The sequence below is a fragment of the Phlebotomus argentipes genome, unplaced genomic scaffold (genome assembly GCF_947086385.1).
Source record: "Phlebotomus argentipes unplaced genomic scaffold, Phlebotomus argentipes genome assembly contig_5, whole genome shotgun sequence".
In the NCBI taxonomy this organism is placed as follows: domain Eukaryota; kingdom Metazoa; phylum Arthropoda; class Insecta; order Diptera; family Psychodidae; genus Phlebotomus; species Phlebotomus argentipes.
The window spans coordinates 5395255-5413631 of NW_026776165.1; the positions used below are offsets into that span (position 1 = coordinate 5395255).

At 42.5% G+C, this 18377-nt stretch overlaps 1 protein-coding gene across 1 annotated transcript; it reads right to left on the reverse strand.

Annotated features, from left to right (window-relative positions):
- Window positions 1–3732: 3732 nt before the first annotated feature.
- LOC132265550 (toll-like receptor 6) lies at window positions 3733–11479 on the reverse strand. Its single transcript, XM_059766258.1, has one exon. The coding sequence runs from the start codon at window positions 10894–10896 to the stop codon at window positions 6706–6708; it is 4191 nt and encodes a 1396-aa protein (XP_059622241.1). The 5' UTR covers window positions 10897–11479; the 3' UTR covers window positions 3733–6705.
- Between the last annotated feature and the right edge of the window lie 6898 nt (window positions 11480–18377).

The following is an 18377-nucleotide window of genomic DNA, read 5'->3' on the forward strand; positions in this document are numbered from 1 at the left end:
TTGCACATGTGCTGAGGTGTTGGGTGAAAATGCACGATTTTCGCCCTTTGCTCGGCGATGCCTGCAAATTTAGACATAAATACAGAGTGCGTGCAGGATATCTTATTGGAAAAATCGATAAATTATAGGGGAGGAGAGCGCTCAGCCACAAGTGCCAACTTCTTTCCCATAAATTCATCAAAATGCGCGCGCTGTCTCGACCATTTTACACCCATTCTTCGTGCCCGTGTGTATGCGGATCACAAAATTAATTTTTGTGAAACTCTTTCTCGAGCTGATGCAGAAGTTGGAGCGAGAGGCGCAAGTTATGGCCTCGCACTCTCAATGATTCACATTTAATTGGTCACTCTGTCCGCCGGCGTGCGCGATAAGCGTAGAACAAGTGGAGAAAAATGACACCTCTAAATTATTTTCTGAATGAGTTGTTGTTGGTATTTTTTCACGTATTAATTAGTTTGGAGAGAGAGAAGATGGCGAGAGAAACTCTATCCCGCGGCGGCTGCTAAATTGTCCGGAAAGCGCCAAGAGATCACCTGTCAAGGTGCGCCCCGGAATGCCCGGGAAGATGAATTGAGAGGCGTCCGGGAAGAAAAAACGCCGCTGCGAGACCAGGTGGAAGAGTCGTAGCATGACGATTTCATCTCTCTCTCTCTCTCCACCGTCGCGTCCTTGCGCGCCGAAGGCGGTCATTAGGCTCCCACTCAAAGACGCCTCGGCGCGAAAATCGATATCTCATCTAAGGTCACTGTCACTTGACGAAGGTAATTCCTTCCTCCCAGCGACATTTCAACTTTCGCCACTCGGCAAAATTCCATTATTTATGGATATCAGAAAAGAGTTTGCAAACTACAGAAAAAGGGATTCCAGAGCACGGAAAGGCTTTTACCAAGGGGAAAGTCACACGCGATTGCAGGACAACTTTTTAATTTAAATTTTGATCATTCCATGCAAATTTTAATCGAAAATCGTTCTAATAGTTTATATTTTATTTTAAAAAAAAATCCGAATTTTTGGCAGCAAAATCTAGATTTTTAAACTAAAATATTTTTCTGCTACAAAATTCTTATATAACTTTTACTTCTGATTTTTCTCAATAAAATTCCGATAATTTCTATACTTTATTTTGCACACAATTTAATTCCAAATGATTCCATTGTTCTCTCTTGAGTGATTTTGTTACATTTCCATTGAGTTCAACACACTTTGGCTGAAAAGGAAATCCACAAAATCAATAATCTCGCTTTGACCCAATATTTCATGCCAACAACGGGGAATTTCTGCCTTAATGAGTCCATCATCGTTTCGATTTAACCACCCACTGTTTATAGTTCTCTCGTGGGCTCCAAAGTATCCACTTTTCTCATTGATATCGCCACTTAAGCGGCGCAGTTTTATTGCTCGCGCGACAATCGTCGCGCATGAAAGTTCTCCGCACTAAGAAAAAAAGGGAGAAGAAAATTGTTTGCTCAATTGTGACACACTTGTATTGTTCTCTCTCTCTCTGTCGCTGTATGGAGGCGAATCATCTTTACGATGGGTTTCTTGAGGGAGGGAATTTTCATAGAATGACAGCCACGATTGCCGGTGTGATTGATTTGTGGACAGGAAACGGCGAATGGTAAATTTATTCACTTTTGATAGGTGGACAGATTTACATAGTGACAATAAAACAGAAGCATCAGAGTGAATAATTATTGAAATTGGATTTTGAGGAGAAAATTCACCATCTCCCAAGATTATTCAAAACATCTTCGGCCGGTATTTGTCATTCATTGGGTGAGTCTCGTCGGTGCAATAAATCAACGCATTAAAGTGACTTGTTGGAGGTGGAGAAGAGAATTCCCGGGGGGCCAACAGCTGGCCACATTCTCGACTTCTAGTCTTGAGTGACACTCAATCGATGTTTGATGACCTCTGAGTAAATATTTACGGCATAGATTTCTAGTTTTCTGCCATAAAAACCGTCCCGCGAGCACTCGGAAGTCTTGTTTTCTTATGTGTGCATTGCTTGAATTGCAAAGGAGCTCAAGACGCTCTTTTTCCCCCCGCCCCTTCTTTGGACTGTCAACCTGCACACCATATCTTCGCTGTGCAGGGAACTTTATGGTGATCGGGAAAGATGGAATTTTGTTCATAAAAGAGAAAAGAATCTCACAGCATCTTCACATGGTAATTTGAGGATAAGAACCTGTCCGACAGATAAAAAGAAGATTCTGTCATTTTTCCCCTCACACACACACTTGACAATGCCTTGGGAGATTCTTATCAAGTGTTGGACTCTGGGTATCAAGTGTTTCTCGGGGAGAGAATCTGTGTGGAAATATTGAGAAAAATCATCCACGATGGCTCCACAACCCAGAGTAATCCGATATGATCATAAATTCACCAATAAAATACTATTTTTCTTAATGATTCAACACTGGAGAAGGGGCACATTTTTCAAGTGTGTCCCTCCAAAGAGTTGAGAAGCTTCTCAAAGTTGGAACTCTTGAGCTGCTCGCATGTTTATTGTTTGGAGTCAACAATCCGACCATCTCGCAGCGTCTCAGCGATGCTGCGAGACAAGATAAAATGCTGCGGTGGCTGATATCAGAAATGAGAGATCTCAACAATATCATGCATGACATATTTCAATATAATCTCTCCCACAATGCAGTGGGGAAGCGGAGATGCTCACATCCGAGATGCCAGTGGCCAAAGGACGTGAGGCATAACAAGGCAGAGTGTCAAGTTCGGAGATTAACTCACTCTCTTTCTTGCCTTCCACACCCAGAACACCATTATTATGATTATTATAACATATTATAATAAACAGACGGCCCCAGACGCGGGAACACATATCGCGAGAGCACGTTCGAAGGCTCCCAGAGTTCATAAATTTTAATTATACAGCCGAGCAGCCAGAATACCGGGAATTGGGGAATTTTTGACAGGCCGGCAAACGATGCCACAGGCTGAAGATAATAAACATAATTAGTATCACGTTTTTGACAGTCTCTCGTACGCACTTTGCCGGGCGCGCAAACATTATCGTCACCGGCATTGTCCCGCATTCTCGCGGGCTTTTGCGCTCTGATAATTGAGTGCGAGGCCCCTCGGCGCGCGAAACGCCCAATTTGCTGATGGCCTCACCCAAAATCGACACTCACACTGAGAACAAACAAATCCCGCCAATGGCTTTTCAATCATTCGCGATGGAATCGCTCAGCAAATCGAATTGCCATTAAATAAAGCGAATGACTCTTTTGCCGCTGTTATCGCAATGATTATAACAATATTATTGCAATGAGATCGAGGGCGTTGAATTGGAAATTTTCATTTGGAGAGACACTGAACGAGTGACAAAAGAGGATTCAAATCTATGGATTTATTGCAATTTCAACTTTGCAGGTCACATTTTGACATGATCGAAAAATACAAATTAAAGCGTGGAACAAAGTAAATAAACAAGCAGGAAATTACAAATATGAAGGGAGAGAACAAGTCAAAACACTTGGGAAATAATAACTGGAAGAAAGATTTTTTATTCTACTCAGTCCTTAATTTTAGGTTAAATATCAATGTTAAAAAAAAAACTATTTAGTTAATATTTCCAACACTTTTGTCATACCTTCAAATTTACTCTCTGGCAAATTGTTGAACCGTCAAAATCCATTCCGCAGTTGTTCAAATTAGGAGTGAAACAAAGAGGAAAAATGGGTCGGGAAAGCGAACATAATGAAAAGTCGTGTGTTTTATACTTTTTTGTTGAATATAAATAAATTATATTTTTGTTTTTATTATAATCGTCAATTTTAAAATTCTCATCTCTTATTTACAAAAGTAATTACAGGAATTTATTTACAAATTTGTTCTCTCTTGTTGCTCTCTCTCTCTTTCTCGCTCTTGCTTTAATGCACACATCCTCGATGCAATAAAAAACCACTAAAAATTAATTGAAGTGGTGAAACAGTGAACCGAAAAAAAACACAAACATGTCCGAGAGTGAGGAAATAAATAATATGCATTATCTTTTGCTCATATTGTTGGCTGATGTAATTATATATTATACATATACTTTTTTTTTGTTTATGAGAATAAAAATATGGGTGTTATGATAGAAGTAGAACAAATATGGTGAGAGAGAAACATGAATAAACATCAGACTTGACTTTTCCCCTTGGAAAATAATGGGATCTATTGGTATTTGCATAGTGGAAAAAATTATCATATCAGTTTTGATGTGAATAAATTGTATTATGGCTGCAGTGAGAGAAGGAATAAATAAAACATTTTCCAACTCTGTGCCGTTTCTCTTCACATTTTATTACAACTATCACCACTTATCAGACACACCAATGCTTGAATATCAATGGGCAAAATCATAATTTAATTTCGTGCCTCTCGAATTTACATATCTAGCATCTGATTGATTTAATATGGGTTCCTTTTATTGTTTCTCCTCATATTCTTCCATACCTTATAATGTTCCTTCTTTCTCTCTCTCCTTCCTTCACCACGTCTTCACACCCAACATATTCGTTGCCTTAATTATTACACCCAGAGAAATTTATGTCGTGTGTCAATTCTCATTCAATATTACATATAAATATTCGCAGTGTGGCTTCTAATTGATGCTCTCTCTTCTCACAAGACGCCCGGTCATTCCAGAGAAAACAAAGAGAACTCCATATAGCATCACTGACAATTTAATTAATTAATTCCTCAGCGTCTTCTAATCTCACGTGGATAATTTATTGGAAATTTAAGTGCTGACTATTGACTTGTCTCTCTGACTTCTCATGGCGCAGATAAATTTTTAATATCACCTCCAAAACACACACACGAATTATTGGGCAGTATTTTTCACATACATTTTTTTTCGGGGCGCAATAAAGTTTATTCAAAGCTTTATCCATTCATTGATATTCGACACGAAATGAAATTCAAGCTTCCACATTTTCGACAAAAATATTTTAATGTGACTTTGTGTTATCATACAGAAGATCAGTAAATCGCATTTTCTTCTCGCACACAACAACATCTAACGTCAAATTGCAAAGTGTGCCTTTTTTCCACCGTCAACACAATCTCAATGAATTTGAGGATTAATGTGTCCACCGTGAGGAGCTAATGAAGAGCGGCGTCTGAAGGGTGTAAGAAAATAAAAGATAGCCAGAAAATGTGAATATAAATTGAGAATTTGAGCTGCTCTGACAACATTTCCGTGCTTAATTCTCCTTCTCGCTCATCGATAAAATTATGATTCTTCTGGGAAAGAGTCAAAATAAAAACTAATTAGAGTTTGGACGTAACTTGAGAGTCAGAAGAGGAGTCAAGAGTCAATTAGCATAATTTCTCAGCTGCATAAATGTTTTTGTGGAGTTTTGAGATAATTTCACATTGATTTGACTTCTGTGGCGAACATTCAACCATATTTAATAATGTACAATTTTTTATGATAAAATGTGTGTGTGTTTCTTCTGCTGCATGTTTTCTTGTGTTTTTTTCTTTCTATTATAATCATATTTTAATTAAGTTCTCCATTTTCTTATATTTTATGTACTTTGCTTTGCTATTTTTTTTATTTACTTCTATAATGAGGAATGATTATTTCTTTTATTCTTAGCTGTTATGACAAAAGAAATGTATGGTTTTTCTTCTTTCTTTAATTCGTCAAAAATGCAATTACAAATATTTTCATGTGACTTTTTCTTGCATGGCTTAATATGTTTAATGAGAATTTTTCTCCTCTCTTCCGTATGACTTTACATTTGATTTTTTTTCTTCTTTCTGTTGAACCCAGAGTTCAATTGATGTGCGCAAAACTTGCGAAGCACTTCATATGTGGCAAAATGTAGGGCAATTTGGTGTAGAAATCGCGCGTGATTCTTGGCAAGAAATTCGCCAAGGGGTTTCCTTTTGACTCGGCTGTGATCACAAAAGGCCGATTTTTGCCCTACAAATGCACAAATCATGCTCCGCAAGTCAATCCAATAATCACCTGCTCAATCAGCATTGTGGGAAAATGCACTGAAAAACGTGAAGTGAAGGTGGCGAAAACTATCATTTCCACTTAAAACGTGGATACTATAACAATCGTTAATTGAGTTTAATGTTAGAGAGCAAATCATTTTTTTTATAGCCTAGGAATTTATATATATACTTAATGGTGTAACACTAAACCGATAAATTGCGGACTTCTCTGGAATATCAGCTCGTTAAGTTCTCGACTTTGCAAAGTGATAAGACGATGGGAAAAGCTTTTAGGAATACATATATTGGTAAATATCTTCAACTCAATAATACCCAAAGTGTATTTAAACTTTCTGAGGGGATTTTCAGTGGTATTGCAAATTGAATTTCCTTTGAAATTCAATAGCATTTCAAAGCATTCTGTTGCTGTACACAAATTCATGTCAAATATGTGTCAAAACTTGTGTCTTTGACAACATGTCAAGGAGAATCTTTATGCATTCGAAACAGAGCTTTTCTCATGTGTGTTTCTCACTCAATTTCGACATAATCTTTGGCGCAAATTAAAGACAATTTCGTCACCTCAATCCTAAGAAATTAAACGATATTCCAGGACGTCGCGCGCGCGCGATATTCACAAAGCCACCCTTTCTCCGCACTTGCTGACTGAGTGGGCAATAGCATAGTCTCAACCCCTGATCATTCGCAAGGGAGAATGGCTTAGAAAACTAACCTGTAATTAAGTAATCGTTACGCCCACATTGCCTGTGGCAGTCTTCTGTCGATGCAGTTCGCCTGCGGCGCATCCGCTATACAGTTCATATCACCTTTGCTCGTGCACGCGTCGTTGCACGGCGTCCCGCGGCCGTAGTACCCGTTCGGCAGGGGCTGCGGCGTGGTGGGGGCGGCGGCGGGCAGGCTGCCGGCCGAGCTGCAGCTGAGGGCGCCCTGGGACGACACGGAGCGGCTGCACTCGCTGTTGTTGGTGGAGGAGAGCGTGCCCGAGGGCGGCAGCATGATCTTGTGCGGATACTTGGGGCCGCCGTCGAAGTTCTCGCTCAGCGGATCGGTGAACTTCAGCGGGATGCCCGGCGGCTGGAGGCATCCGCTGGGCACGGCATACTCGTGCTGGCGCTCGGGCTTCTGGCCGCGGTGATGATGATGGTGTGGTCGGCGCTCGGTCGGGTACTTGTCGTACGTGTCACACGTGCGACCGCAGCTCCCAATGGTGGCGTAGTTGTTGCAGTCCAGCCGCGGAGCCGTGGGACACTCGTTGATGCGCCTGGCGGTGTTGTAGTCATGAGCCGTGGCGTAGATGTTCACAGCGGAGCGCTTGGCCAGACAGTGGTTCTTCCGGATGTGCGGCAGTGCGATTCGCAGCTTCTGCCAGAACTTCTTGTCGTCCCACTCGATGCACGTGTTGGTCCTGAGGTACAGCCTCATGTCGGCGTCAATGTCGCGCTGTGGCAAATCGCCGTACAGCACGAAGATGATCTTCCGCCTGCGCTTCAGCACCTCATGAATGGCACTCTTGAACTCAAAGCGCGACCACTCGTTGTAGAGGAAGTTCTTGGACAGGACAAGAATCGCCCTCTTAGAGCTCTCCACCGCCTCGATAATCGTGTCCGCCACATATGTATTGGCATTGAAGTCGCGATAGTGCAGACAGAGGCGATAGCCAACGTCATTCTCGAGTGTCGAGGCCAGAATTTGATTGACAAAGTGCTCATCCTGGAGACTGTACGTGAGATAGGCGTCATACAGTCTGTCCTTGTCGAAGTCATCGACGAAGTTGCTGGACTTGTAGCAAATGTTGGCCAGACATTGAGAGTGCGCCCAGACTTTGAGCTCGCGCCGATAGCAGAAGATGCCCAGGATGAGACCGAAGAAGCCCACAAAGGCGCACGTGGCGGCCAGCAGGAGAGGCAGCAAGTCCTCAATTTCGTGCGCTCTGCCATAGAGTGACTCCCCCTCCTTCACACACTTCGTCCCATTTCTCTCCCCCAAAACACTCGTGTGGTTATTATACATGCACGTGATTCTCTGCCCATCAATTATCTTCTCACTATTGGTATTTACATACGTTCTCAGCTGCGTGAGGAAAGTGCACTCGCACGACCATACATTGTCGCCCAGGCCAATCTCAACGAGGTAGGGATTGAGGGTGAGCTGCCACACTTCAAAGTGATGAAGCCGATTGCCGTCCAGCCGAAGCACTTCCAGCTTTCTCAACTCGAGAAATGTGCGATTCTCAATGTGCGAGATGTGATTGTTCTGCAGATAGAGCTCAGTGAGACTCTCCAGGGCTGTGAACTCACCTCCACTCAGCTTTGTCAGCTTATTATCCTCCAGATGCAGCATCGTGAGCTTCCGCAGTCCAGCAAATGTCGTGTTGTAGATGTCACTGATGGCTGAATTGTTGGCGAACAGCACTTTGAGATTCTTTCGCCCAATGAAACTATGGCCGGACAGTCCGCCCAAATTGTTCCCATCAATGTACACTTCCGTCGTGTCCATGGGGATGCTGGCCGGCATTTCCGTATAGCTAGCAGATGAGCACTCAACCACATTTGTCGCCCAGCTCTGATCATGGAAGCACGTACAGTTGCTCGGGCAAGTCATTTCGCAGTCACACGCATCGAACTCACAGCAGTGGCACAGGGCGAAGCAGTGGGTCTTGTAGGTGCACAGGAAGTGCATAGGTTCGGCGTCTAGGAGGGGAATGTAGGCTCTGTCTCTGTTGTACAGCAGCTTGCAGTAAATCGTCTCCAAGTCCATGATTCTGGGATATTGTCGCGTGGACTGCTGATTGATCTTCTGCAGCCAATCGATGTTGCAGTCACAGACGAAAGGATTGCCCCCAATGTAGAACTCCGGCAAGGACTTGGTCGTGGGCACAGGGAGGAGTCTCAGTGCCTTGAGTTCCAGTCCTGTTATTTGATTCGCATAGAGATCCGCTCTCGTGAGATTAGCCTTATGCATAAACGTGTGCGGCTCAATACTTGTAATGAGATTGTCGTTGAGGAACAACAATTCAATGCTATTGGGGATGTTATTGGGAGCCACTTTTTGCAAGTGATTGAAACTGGCGTCCAATGTTTGAAGGCGTAATTGTCCCTCGAGTCCATACCTATTCGACAAGTCTCCCAGCTCATTCTTGTGCAAATCCAGCCATTGTAGACCCAGCGGAATCTGTGCATAGTCGAATGACGCTAAATGGTTGTCACTGATGTTCAGCCACAGGAGATTCACCATGTTTGAGAACAATCCCGTGATGTCCACCAGTTGATTGCCATCAAGTCGAATGGCCTGAATGCTGGAAGTCATCTCAAAAGTCCCTGGCTCAATATTTCTAATACTATTGTGAGCCAAATTGAGAATTTGCAGACTCGGGAGATCCTTAAAGGCACTCCTCGTGATGTTCTCCAGATGATTCTCAATCAACCTCAAGCCATAGAGATTATTCATTCCACGAAAAGCATTCTCCTCAATCACAGAGATAGCATTCTCACCCAAATCCACTGTCTTCAGGAGTCTCATGTCTTTGAGGGCTGACGGCACTGACACCAATTCATTGCCACTGAGATTTAAATCTTGCAAAGCACTGCAATTGCGAAAGGCTTCAGGATGCACCCCGGCGAGCACATTGTTGTCCAGCGAGAGCAGCGACAGGACGTACAGTCCATTGAGTGAGTATCCGTCCAAGAACTTAATTTTGTTATGTGACAACAGCAGCGTGTGCAGATTGTTCATGGGACTGAAAGTGTCTGCAGCAATGCTCTCCAGTTGGTTGTATCGCAAGTTCAAAATCTGCAGGGTGTAGAGGTCTGAAAAGATCTCTGGCTCCAGCTTTGTGATGCGATTATTGGACAGATTCAGCAGAACGAGACGAATGAGGCCCGCAAAAGTGTTGCGATTGATCCAGGTCGATGTCAGCTGATTGCTGCCCAGATCCAGCGCTTGCAGCTGGTCTAGATTTGCGAACAGACCGGGCGACAAGACACTGATTGAGTTGTTGTGGAGATAAACCTCTTGAATCGACTGGGAGGGATCGCGAAAGAGATCAGAAGGAAGGGCCACGATTTTATTGGAACTCATGTCGAGTATTTGGAGGTTCTTCAGACCTCCCAGGGCTCTATCGGCCACCATTGAGACCTCATTGTCACTTATCTTGAGGTGGCGAAGTCGCTTCAGTGTTCCAAAGCCATTGGCCGGCAGGAGTATGAAGTGGTTGAAGGACACGTCCAGAGACTCGAGATCAAGATTGCAGGGCTGAGATTTCGTGGGCGCACTTGTCGGCACACTTGTGGGTTCATCCTTTCCACCCGGCAGGGTTTTATCCCTGAAGCCCAGATCATTGACATCCTGCAGGCGATTGCCGGTGATGTTGAGGAAGGTCAGGCCGCTGAGGGTGCAGAAGAGATTCTCAGGAAGCGACCACATGTTGTTCTGACTCAGATCCAGGCGCTCCAGATTCTTCACGTACAGAAACGTGTCGGGATCTATCTGGAGACTCAGTGCTGGCCAGTTGACGTTGTGTGTGCGCAGCGTGAGGTTCCTCAGGTCGCTGAGCCCAAAGAGCATTTCGCGGTTGAACTTGGCGAATTTGCAGTACTCGAGCGAGAGCTCTCGCAGGCGATTCAGGTGTACAAAGCTCTTCGACTCCAGCGAACTGCGCGCCATAATCTGATCATTGCACAGTATTGATAGGGAGATTGTGTGCTCGGAGAGAACGGAACTGATTACGCTAAAATTCGTCGTGTCGTATTCACTGTTGACAGTGCGGAGGATGCAGAAGAGGGACACGTCTTGGGTGCCGGTCAGCGCGTACCGACAGTCATCGGGCGCATCGTAGCGTGTCATGTGGTGGTCTGAGTCAGGTGTCTGCTGGCTGGCCACCAGCTGAAAAATCACTATTGCCACGAGAATGGACTTGCTCATGGTTGATTCGCACTTTGGGTCTCGGGTCTATCTATCAACACTCACTTCTCAGTCATATTAGAAGTCTGCCTCGCATGTCCTCGCCACTGAACACACCGCACAGATGTTCCCAAAATCACAGACTCATCGGATTTGCCCACGCACAAGCACTTCTACCCCCGCATTGAGAGCTTCTATAGGGTTGGGTCTTCTCGGCACAAGCACTCTTCTATTCTCTTCTCTACTTTTCGGGATTTTGACTCACTGATATCCAATTCGAGCCACTAAATTCGCTACTCACAATTCGCCCAACACTTTCTTATTTTTGGCCTTAATAGGAAAAGGGATTCGGGAGTGCAGCTAGGATATTTCGCTCAAACTCTGACTCCCCACCAAATTCAGTCCATGAAGAAATCACAACTGTTCAGAGTCTCTGGCAGCCCTTTGGCGAACGAGTCACGGTGTGACTTTGAGCGTGGTTCTGCACTCGCGATCGCTTCAAGTCCAACTGAATTCGTTTGGTAGCAACCCCTGCTTATATACTTGTTCTTCCGTGTTTCACTGCCTCAGCACTGTGACTATCGCTCTATTGCTCGCCGAAGCGCGCCGCAGTGCGCCGAATCCGGCATCTGCGACCATCAGCCGACCATCGCCGAGCCCAGCAGCGTAATTGCCGGCAGTTGGTGTGAATGCAACCACACTCCCTCCTTTTGCGTATCGCTTCGACTCTCTCGTTCCTGTGCTGAGATTTCTCACTTCTTCTTCACCTCCTTCGGGCGCCGCAAATTCTCGACTGAAGAAGATAGAGCACAGAGCGAGGCGGAAGGGAGAGAGAGAGTGCTAGTCGGTGTGGGCCAAAGTGGAAAAGTCACCCTCGCAGCGTTCAATTGCAACCGCGATGCTCGTGAGTCAAGAACACCCTGTCTGTATTGCAAACATCGCTGCACTTCCGCCAAGCACCGACTTATCCCTCATTTCGCGACTTCACACGTTCAGTCCACTGTTTATCATTTCCCAGAACACATTTCTCACTGTTGCGGCATTCATAAAGTACACCAACAATATTGTGTTCACTGTGTGACTTTTTCTTCCAACTCTGCCCGCTCTTTCCCTCTCTCACACTCGGCTTTTTATCTGGTTGAAACACTATAGAGAAAAGGAGCAAAACATATTCTTATAATACATTGCATGATGATTTTCGACGATGAATTTCTCTGTCGCAACTTTTTTTCCGTTCTTTTTGGTTCACCCTTCACACTATGGGAATAACATTTGGGCCTGTGTTTTTTTGTCGGTCGGACGACCAGCCAAGGAGTCACGACAGGGGAAGTGAAGAGGGAAGAAATGAAATTCAAGACTATGGGAGAGGAGATTTGAAGAAAATGCATGAGTAGTTGCAGAAAATCTGGGATTAGTTGATTTGTAAGGCGATTTTGACGTTAAATATTGGGAAATAAGTCGTGAGATTAAGGGATAAGTCAGTTGATGGGTGGGTATTTGTCATTTCGGGAAATATGATAGGAAGGATTTAGAGGAGACTGATTTTTTTTCAGGAAAACGGTTTGGGCACATCTGGAATTGCTAAAACACGAAGACTTCATATGAAGTCACAAGGCAAGACAAACAAGAGTTGAAATTAACTAATTTCCATACAAATACCCAATAGAATTTTCTGATTAAACCAAGGGGGAGATAAGAAGCCTAAAATCTGTTCAGTGTGTCAGAATCTTCAACACTTCAATTACAATCTAATCCAGGTTATTTCGACTCAAGAGGTGAAAGGTCTTCAAATACTTAGATTTTAGAATGAACCAGAATTTATTCATGACAAATTTTAATTGTAATTTCCTAGTTTTGTCTTCGGGAAGTGCTTAGAAAAATTCTGACTTAATTGTGCGGTTATGAATCTAGTTAAAAAAAAATATCATTTTTCGTCCAATTTACTTTCTTTAAAACCGGAAAATTTGTAAAGATGTTGAATAAATCAATGTTTCTACAAGAAATTAAGGTTGAATTTGTCACTTTAAAAGCACAAACAACGGAAATAACAAAGCAAAGAAACGTTCTTCAAGACTGAAGTGATAGTTTTTAGATTATAATTGACATTAAGGCTATTAATCAACCAATATGAAAGTATTTTTTGACACAAATGCTCAAATATAAACAAGAAAAGTGAAATATTCCAGTTTAAATACAAATGTGATGTTTTTGAGCATCATTTAGGTTCCAAAATCTGATTTAAATCAATCACATAACCTAGAAAAGCAATAAAATTGGTTTTCTTGAGCAAAAAAAAAACTTAGAAAATGCATGAATTAGATGCAATTATTTTACTTCCAATTCCCAAACACTTCTGCAGAAGCTGTACACCACTTCGGACCATAATATCTGTCCCTTGGATTAAGCAAAGCTGCTTCTAACCCATCTCATTGGCTCTCGAGAAGATATAATTCTTCAGAAAAGAGTCACAGCGTCTGAGAAAGAACGTCTGCAGACACTGTGTGACTCATTTTCTTGAAACACACCCTCAAGAATCGTGTGCGTTGGTGGTCAGGAGCAAAGTTATTCTGAGCCTCACTCCTTGCGTTTAATTTAATTTTATTATTATGCCCAATAAGCACTCCAACCCCGTCGTAAATTTATTGAAATGTCTTCACCCGTGAGCCTCATATACACTTTGTCATATTCCTCAGCGTCTGTACACTTTTTTTTTTTCTTCCCTCTGTATTCACAACTCGTTTCCTCTTGAGCACAAAAATAATAATTAAATATAATGCGTTCCTTTCGTGTGAACACTATTAGTTGCCATCTTGTGGCTTGCTTGCTGTGCTGGGCTTTTGGTGTGGCACACAAAGAATAACACAATTGTAGCGCGCGCGTTTTTATTCCGCTCCACCATCGCGCCCAGTCCTTTTTGCTTTTGGGTGAAAGAAACGGGCTATTATGTATTAAAATTTCATTTTCTCCTTCGCAGCATAAAAGCGTCTCAAATGCAAAAATAAATTCATGACACGTTCTCGAGACTTGAGGACAGAGTCACACAGAGCGAAAGAGCAAAAATTGAGTGTTGAAGAAAGGGAAGAACAGAGAAAAATACGCACTGAACACAAGTACGTGAATGTTGAAGAAGGAGGAAAAAAAAGTGTCAGAGACTTATAGCTGTTTTAGCTTATTGACGAGCATTAAAAAAAGAACAACGTAGAGAGACAGAAAAAATGCACGTTGACGGATGTTGCACATAACATGAGAAATGTTAATAAGAATTTAATTTTGCAGTCGGAAATGGAATGCAGAAGTGCAGAAGGAAATTCTACATATTATAGAATTTAATTAACAAACACTTCAACAGGGAAATTTCCCAAGTGTTTTGTGGAAAACATAGGAGAATATATTTTCTCTGCATAGCTTAAAATACATATTATAGGTGTTATATCAAAATTCTGAAATAATTGAAATTGATTCTCTCTTCTTCTTTTTTTCTGTTCTCAATTCAAACTTTCCTCCACTACACAAATAGTTCTTTTGTGAATGACTTTTGTAGAAAAGTTGAGCAACTGAACAATTCACACCTCAATGAATGTTCAGTGCAATTTATACAGAAGCTCCTTTTGTGTGCCAATTTTCCGCACCCTGAGATGAACAATACGAGCGATAATTCTTGCGTATGTGGAGAAACTTCAATGGAAATTGATTAAAACTTGCACTCATGGCATCACTTCCGAATGCCCAAAAATTCTGAGCACATTCCATTCGCTGTGGCGACGAAATGATTGCATTTCGTCTGCTCTGGAGGAAAAGAAGGAAAAATTAGGTCGAACCACGTGAATTTCTCTTTCTCCCTCTTTCCTCACCCTTTTCATTTCACACTATTTCAGGGCGCTGTTTCAGTGCTCAGCGCATTGTTGCTTTTCCCCCCAAAAAATCCACCATGAAACAATGAAAGAGTTTGTGTAAATTAAGCAAAGTGTGTCCCAGAGTGTTTGAAAGTCATCGCATATGAACTGGATACAATTCCCAAAGGAGCTGGGCTATAATGGTGTGGTTGGTGGGAAAAGCTCGTGGAAAGCGAAAGGGGTGCAAAATGAAAAGCTCACGATGGCTCAAATACATAAATCATCTGTTGGATTTTCCCACCCACCGCCCAAAATCCTCCTCTCCACCGCTTTTTTCTCCGCCCCGGACATCGCATATGTGGACAGAGATTATTTCGTCTATGTGTGAAGATATAAATAAAAGGATGATGGCCGGGACATGAGTTTTATCCTTCATCTCACTCGGTCATGGGCGATGTTTTGCCACAGTGATGTCACTCATTCAAACGACATGCCCCTCGTCATCATTATGGAGCCACTGTGACGACGACTGGTAGGAAAAACGCGCACACACCTCTAATTGACGGATCAAATTTGTCCATCGGAAAAGCTGATATTTCTCTGTGAACCCCCGAATTGAGGATATACTCAAAGGACTGAAATGCAATCTACTTATTTCACCGAATGCGTAATCACGGAAGTGAAACTACTGAATCACTACTAAGCCCCGCCCTCGCGTAAGCTCCGCCCACTGAGCAGTTCTACTTGATATTCTCACACAATCCGGAGAATCCACACGTTAAACTCTTCTCTCAATTGTGTCCTTTATCCAATGATGACACTCCACGAGGAGTGCGCTGTGTAGTAGAAATGTTAAGTAACATCCGGCACCTATTGAAATTGATCCCAAAATACCATTAATAAGCAACAGAGAGACTCCTTACTCAGCACATTTCTGCAGCATTGCTCGCTGATGTGGATGATTTCTTGGAATATTCAATAACGAATGGCGCCAAATGCGACAGATTCATAAAATGCTATTAATCAAAGAGACTTTAAAGTGGCCACTCTATAAATATCCACTTGAGAATTTACAAGTAAGTCTCTCCGGATTTGCTTATCCTGTTAACCTGACGAACTGATGATTGCTGACATAATTGAGTACGAAAATGGAATTCTTCATCGCTAATTGATTGCCCCAGAGTGTCAGTTTCGAGTGCAAAAGTGGCCGGGAAGTGGCAATTATCGCCTCCAGGAGGCATTCTTCGTGCAATTTCGACTCAAAGGCCGCCCTTTTTCTTAGGGCAGCACACGAACCCAAGTTGGTGTGGAAAAAAAAGAGAGGACAAAGACAAAGTGTTATTAATTAGGTGTGAGACAGTTGCTCGAGTGAGATAAAAGGCGATGAAAATGGAAAATACTCGGAAGGCGACACTGTGCGAAATTTGCTGAGAATGTCAAGGGAAATTTTCTCATCTCTTTGATCAATTGAAATTTGCCGTCAAGGAGGAATTAATGAGAAATAAAATTCTTCGCCTCGCAAGACACCACTGGAGTGTGAATAATCTTGCTATATTGCATTCTATTTTCTGCAAGATTTTCCCCCCTTTTGACCCTTTGCGAGGTGACGAGAAGCGCGCCTCATATTTGTCCCACTTCCTCACCATCATCATCAAAAGGAATTGTGACAATATTTGATGCCGTAATTTTTATTCCGAGGAGCATTTTATTGCCAAGATGTGAGACAATTAGAAACGTGACAAGCGGTGAAATTGCAATTATGATCGTAAAGTTTTACAGTGTTTACGACAAATTTGCTTTTGAGTTATTAAGTAGATGCGCAGCTTCTCTTTCGGGGCGACAAAAGACAAGAACAAAAGCAACTTCTCTCCGTCCAATATATATCGATGACCTTTTGTCAAAGTGAATTTGATTGTTTGTTATTGTTGCGCGTCTCAGCATGGGAAATGAAAACGTTAGAGTTTCTTAATTGAATGAAATGGATGATTAATTGATCTTCTTTTGGGGTAAGATGCCTCCCTTATGCTATTGATTGATGACGACAGATGACGATTTCGGGGCAATTTCATCTTCAATCTCATACCCAGAAAACACATCCATGCCGGAGCAACTTTGCTCAATTTCATAGAAAATTCCATTTAATGAACATAATCTGTATTGATTCAAATCAATGGCACTCTCGCCAGCAGTGAAAATTAATTAAATTGCCGTCAAGTCTTCTGTGAGGCGGATTGGAACATTTCCGTCGTGTTTGATGTCACCAATCGTTGAAGATTAAGGCGTTATGACATATAAAGTGTAGCAATTTTCCCACTTTAAGGAGCCTTTAAAGCATGTTCGATATTAGAAAGTGTCCAGAAACTCTGCAATCTTATCAATTTGAACATTCTTTTCCTCAATAAACCACTATTTCTCCCTCTCTCTCTCTCTCTCTTTCCATCCAAGGCGCGGGTCGTAAAACTTACTGAAAATGCAATTAAATTGTCGGTTGGATGGCGCATAACAAATTTCCTTGTCAGATGTCAGGGTGCGATTGTATGTTTAGAAGGCGACTAAAGAGCAATTAACTCTCCGAAGGGGTCGCTGGAGTGTCTCAGGAGACAAAAAAAGCGAGAGATGCTCACGTTGAATTGGGAGAATTTCATAAGTGTGAAAAATGAATGCTCCCGATGATCGATGATGCTCGCGAGTAAGGTTGATGAGAATCGTGTGCGCCTGAATTGGAAATCCTCATGGTCGGGAGGATATTTATTCATGTGCATTTTCGCGAAAACACCCCAGAGATTCCCCACATTTTGCCATTAATTGCAATTGAGTTGTTTTGCATTCACATGTGGAATCACATGCCATGCATGGATTTTCACAACGCCAGACAACATCTCGGAAAATGAGGTGAAATGTTTCGAAAGCCCCAGAAATTGTATGGCAATGTGTGGATGGAAGTGGTCCAAAATTGATGCGCTGCTTCACTGTGTGTATTTTCACAAACAGAAACCATGGCAAAGAGGTTGTCATCGCATGAACACTTGCTCTGAAGCTCGCCCACAAGTGAATCTCAATTGCCCAGTGAGATGATTGACGAAGACACAATATATAGAGACCAAAAAACTTGGCCTATAGATAAGAGACAAAACGAAGGAGTGATGCAACAGGAAAGTGAGTCAATTGACTGAAAGCCCAGAGACAAAACCACAAAACACAGTCACAGAATATAGCGAGGAAAAAAAGGCGACCGCAGGAATTATCTTCACGCATTTTCCTCCACATCAGCAGCGACAGCTCAACAGCATTTTCCATGACAACTAATTACAGAATGTGTCAACTTGCCTTGGAAGCGCGGAAAGAAAGTCTGTCGGTATTATTAGAGAGAAAAAAGTGTGTTTCTGTGCAGGGAAATTAACTCAAGAGAGCAGCGTTTTTTTTTATGGATCTTCACGAGCACCTTATTGTGGTCCAAATTCTCCTCAACACGACAGATTGTCGTGCTGTCGGATCTGAAAAGTCATTAAAATTCCCTCAAGCTCTTGATTATCATGTCATCATGGGTGGAATTATACGAATTTGTGATTTGTGTATATAGTTTTTGGGGGAGAAATTCATCGTCACCATCACTCAATGCATCATCACGGGAAACCCACCACTCTTCCAATGTGTGATGTTTATCTATCA

Excerpts from the sequence above, each read along its gene's own strand:
- LOC132265550 (XM_059766258.1), bottom strand. The coding sequence starts at position 10,896 with ATGAGCAAGTCCATTCTCGTGGCAATAGTGATTTTTCAGCTGGTGGCC.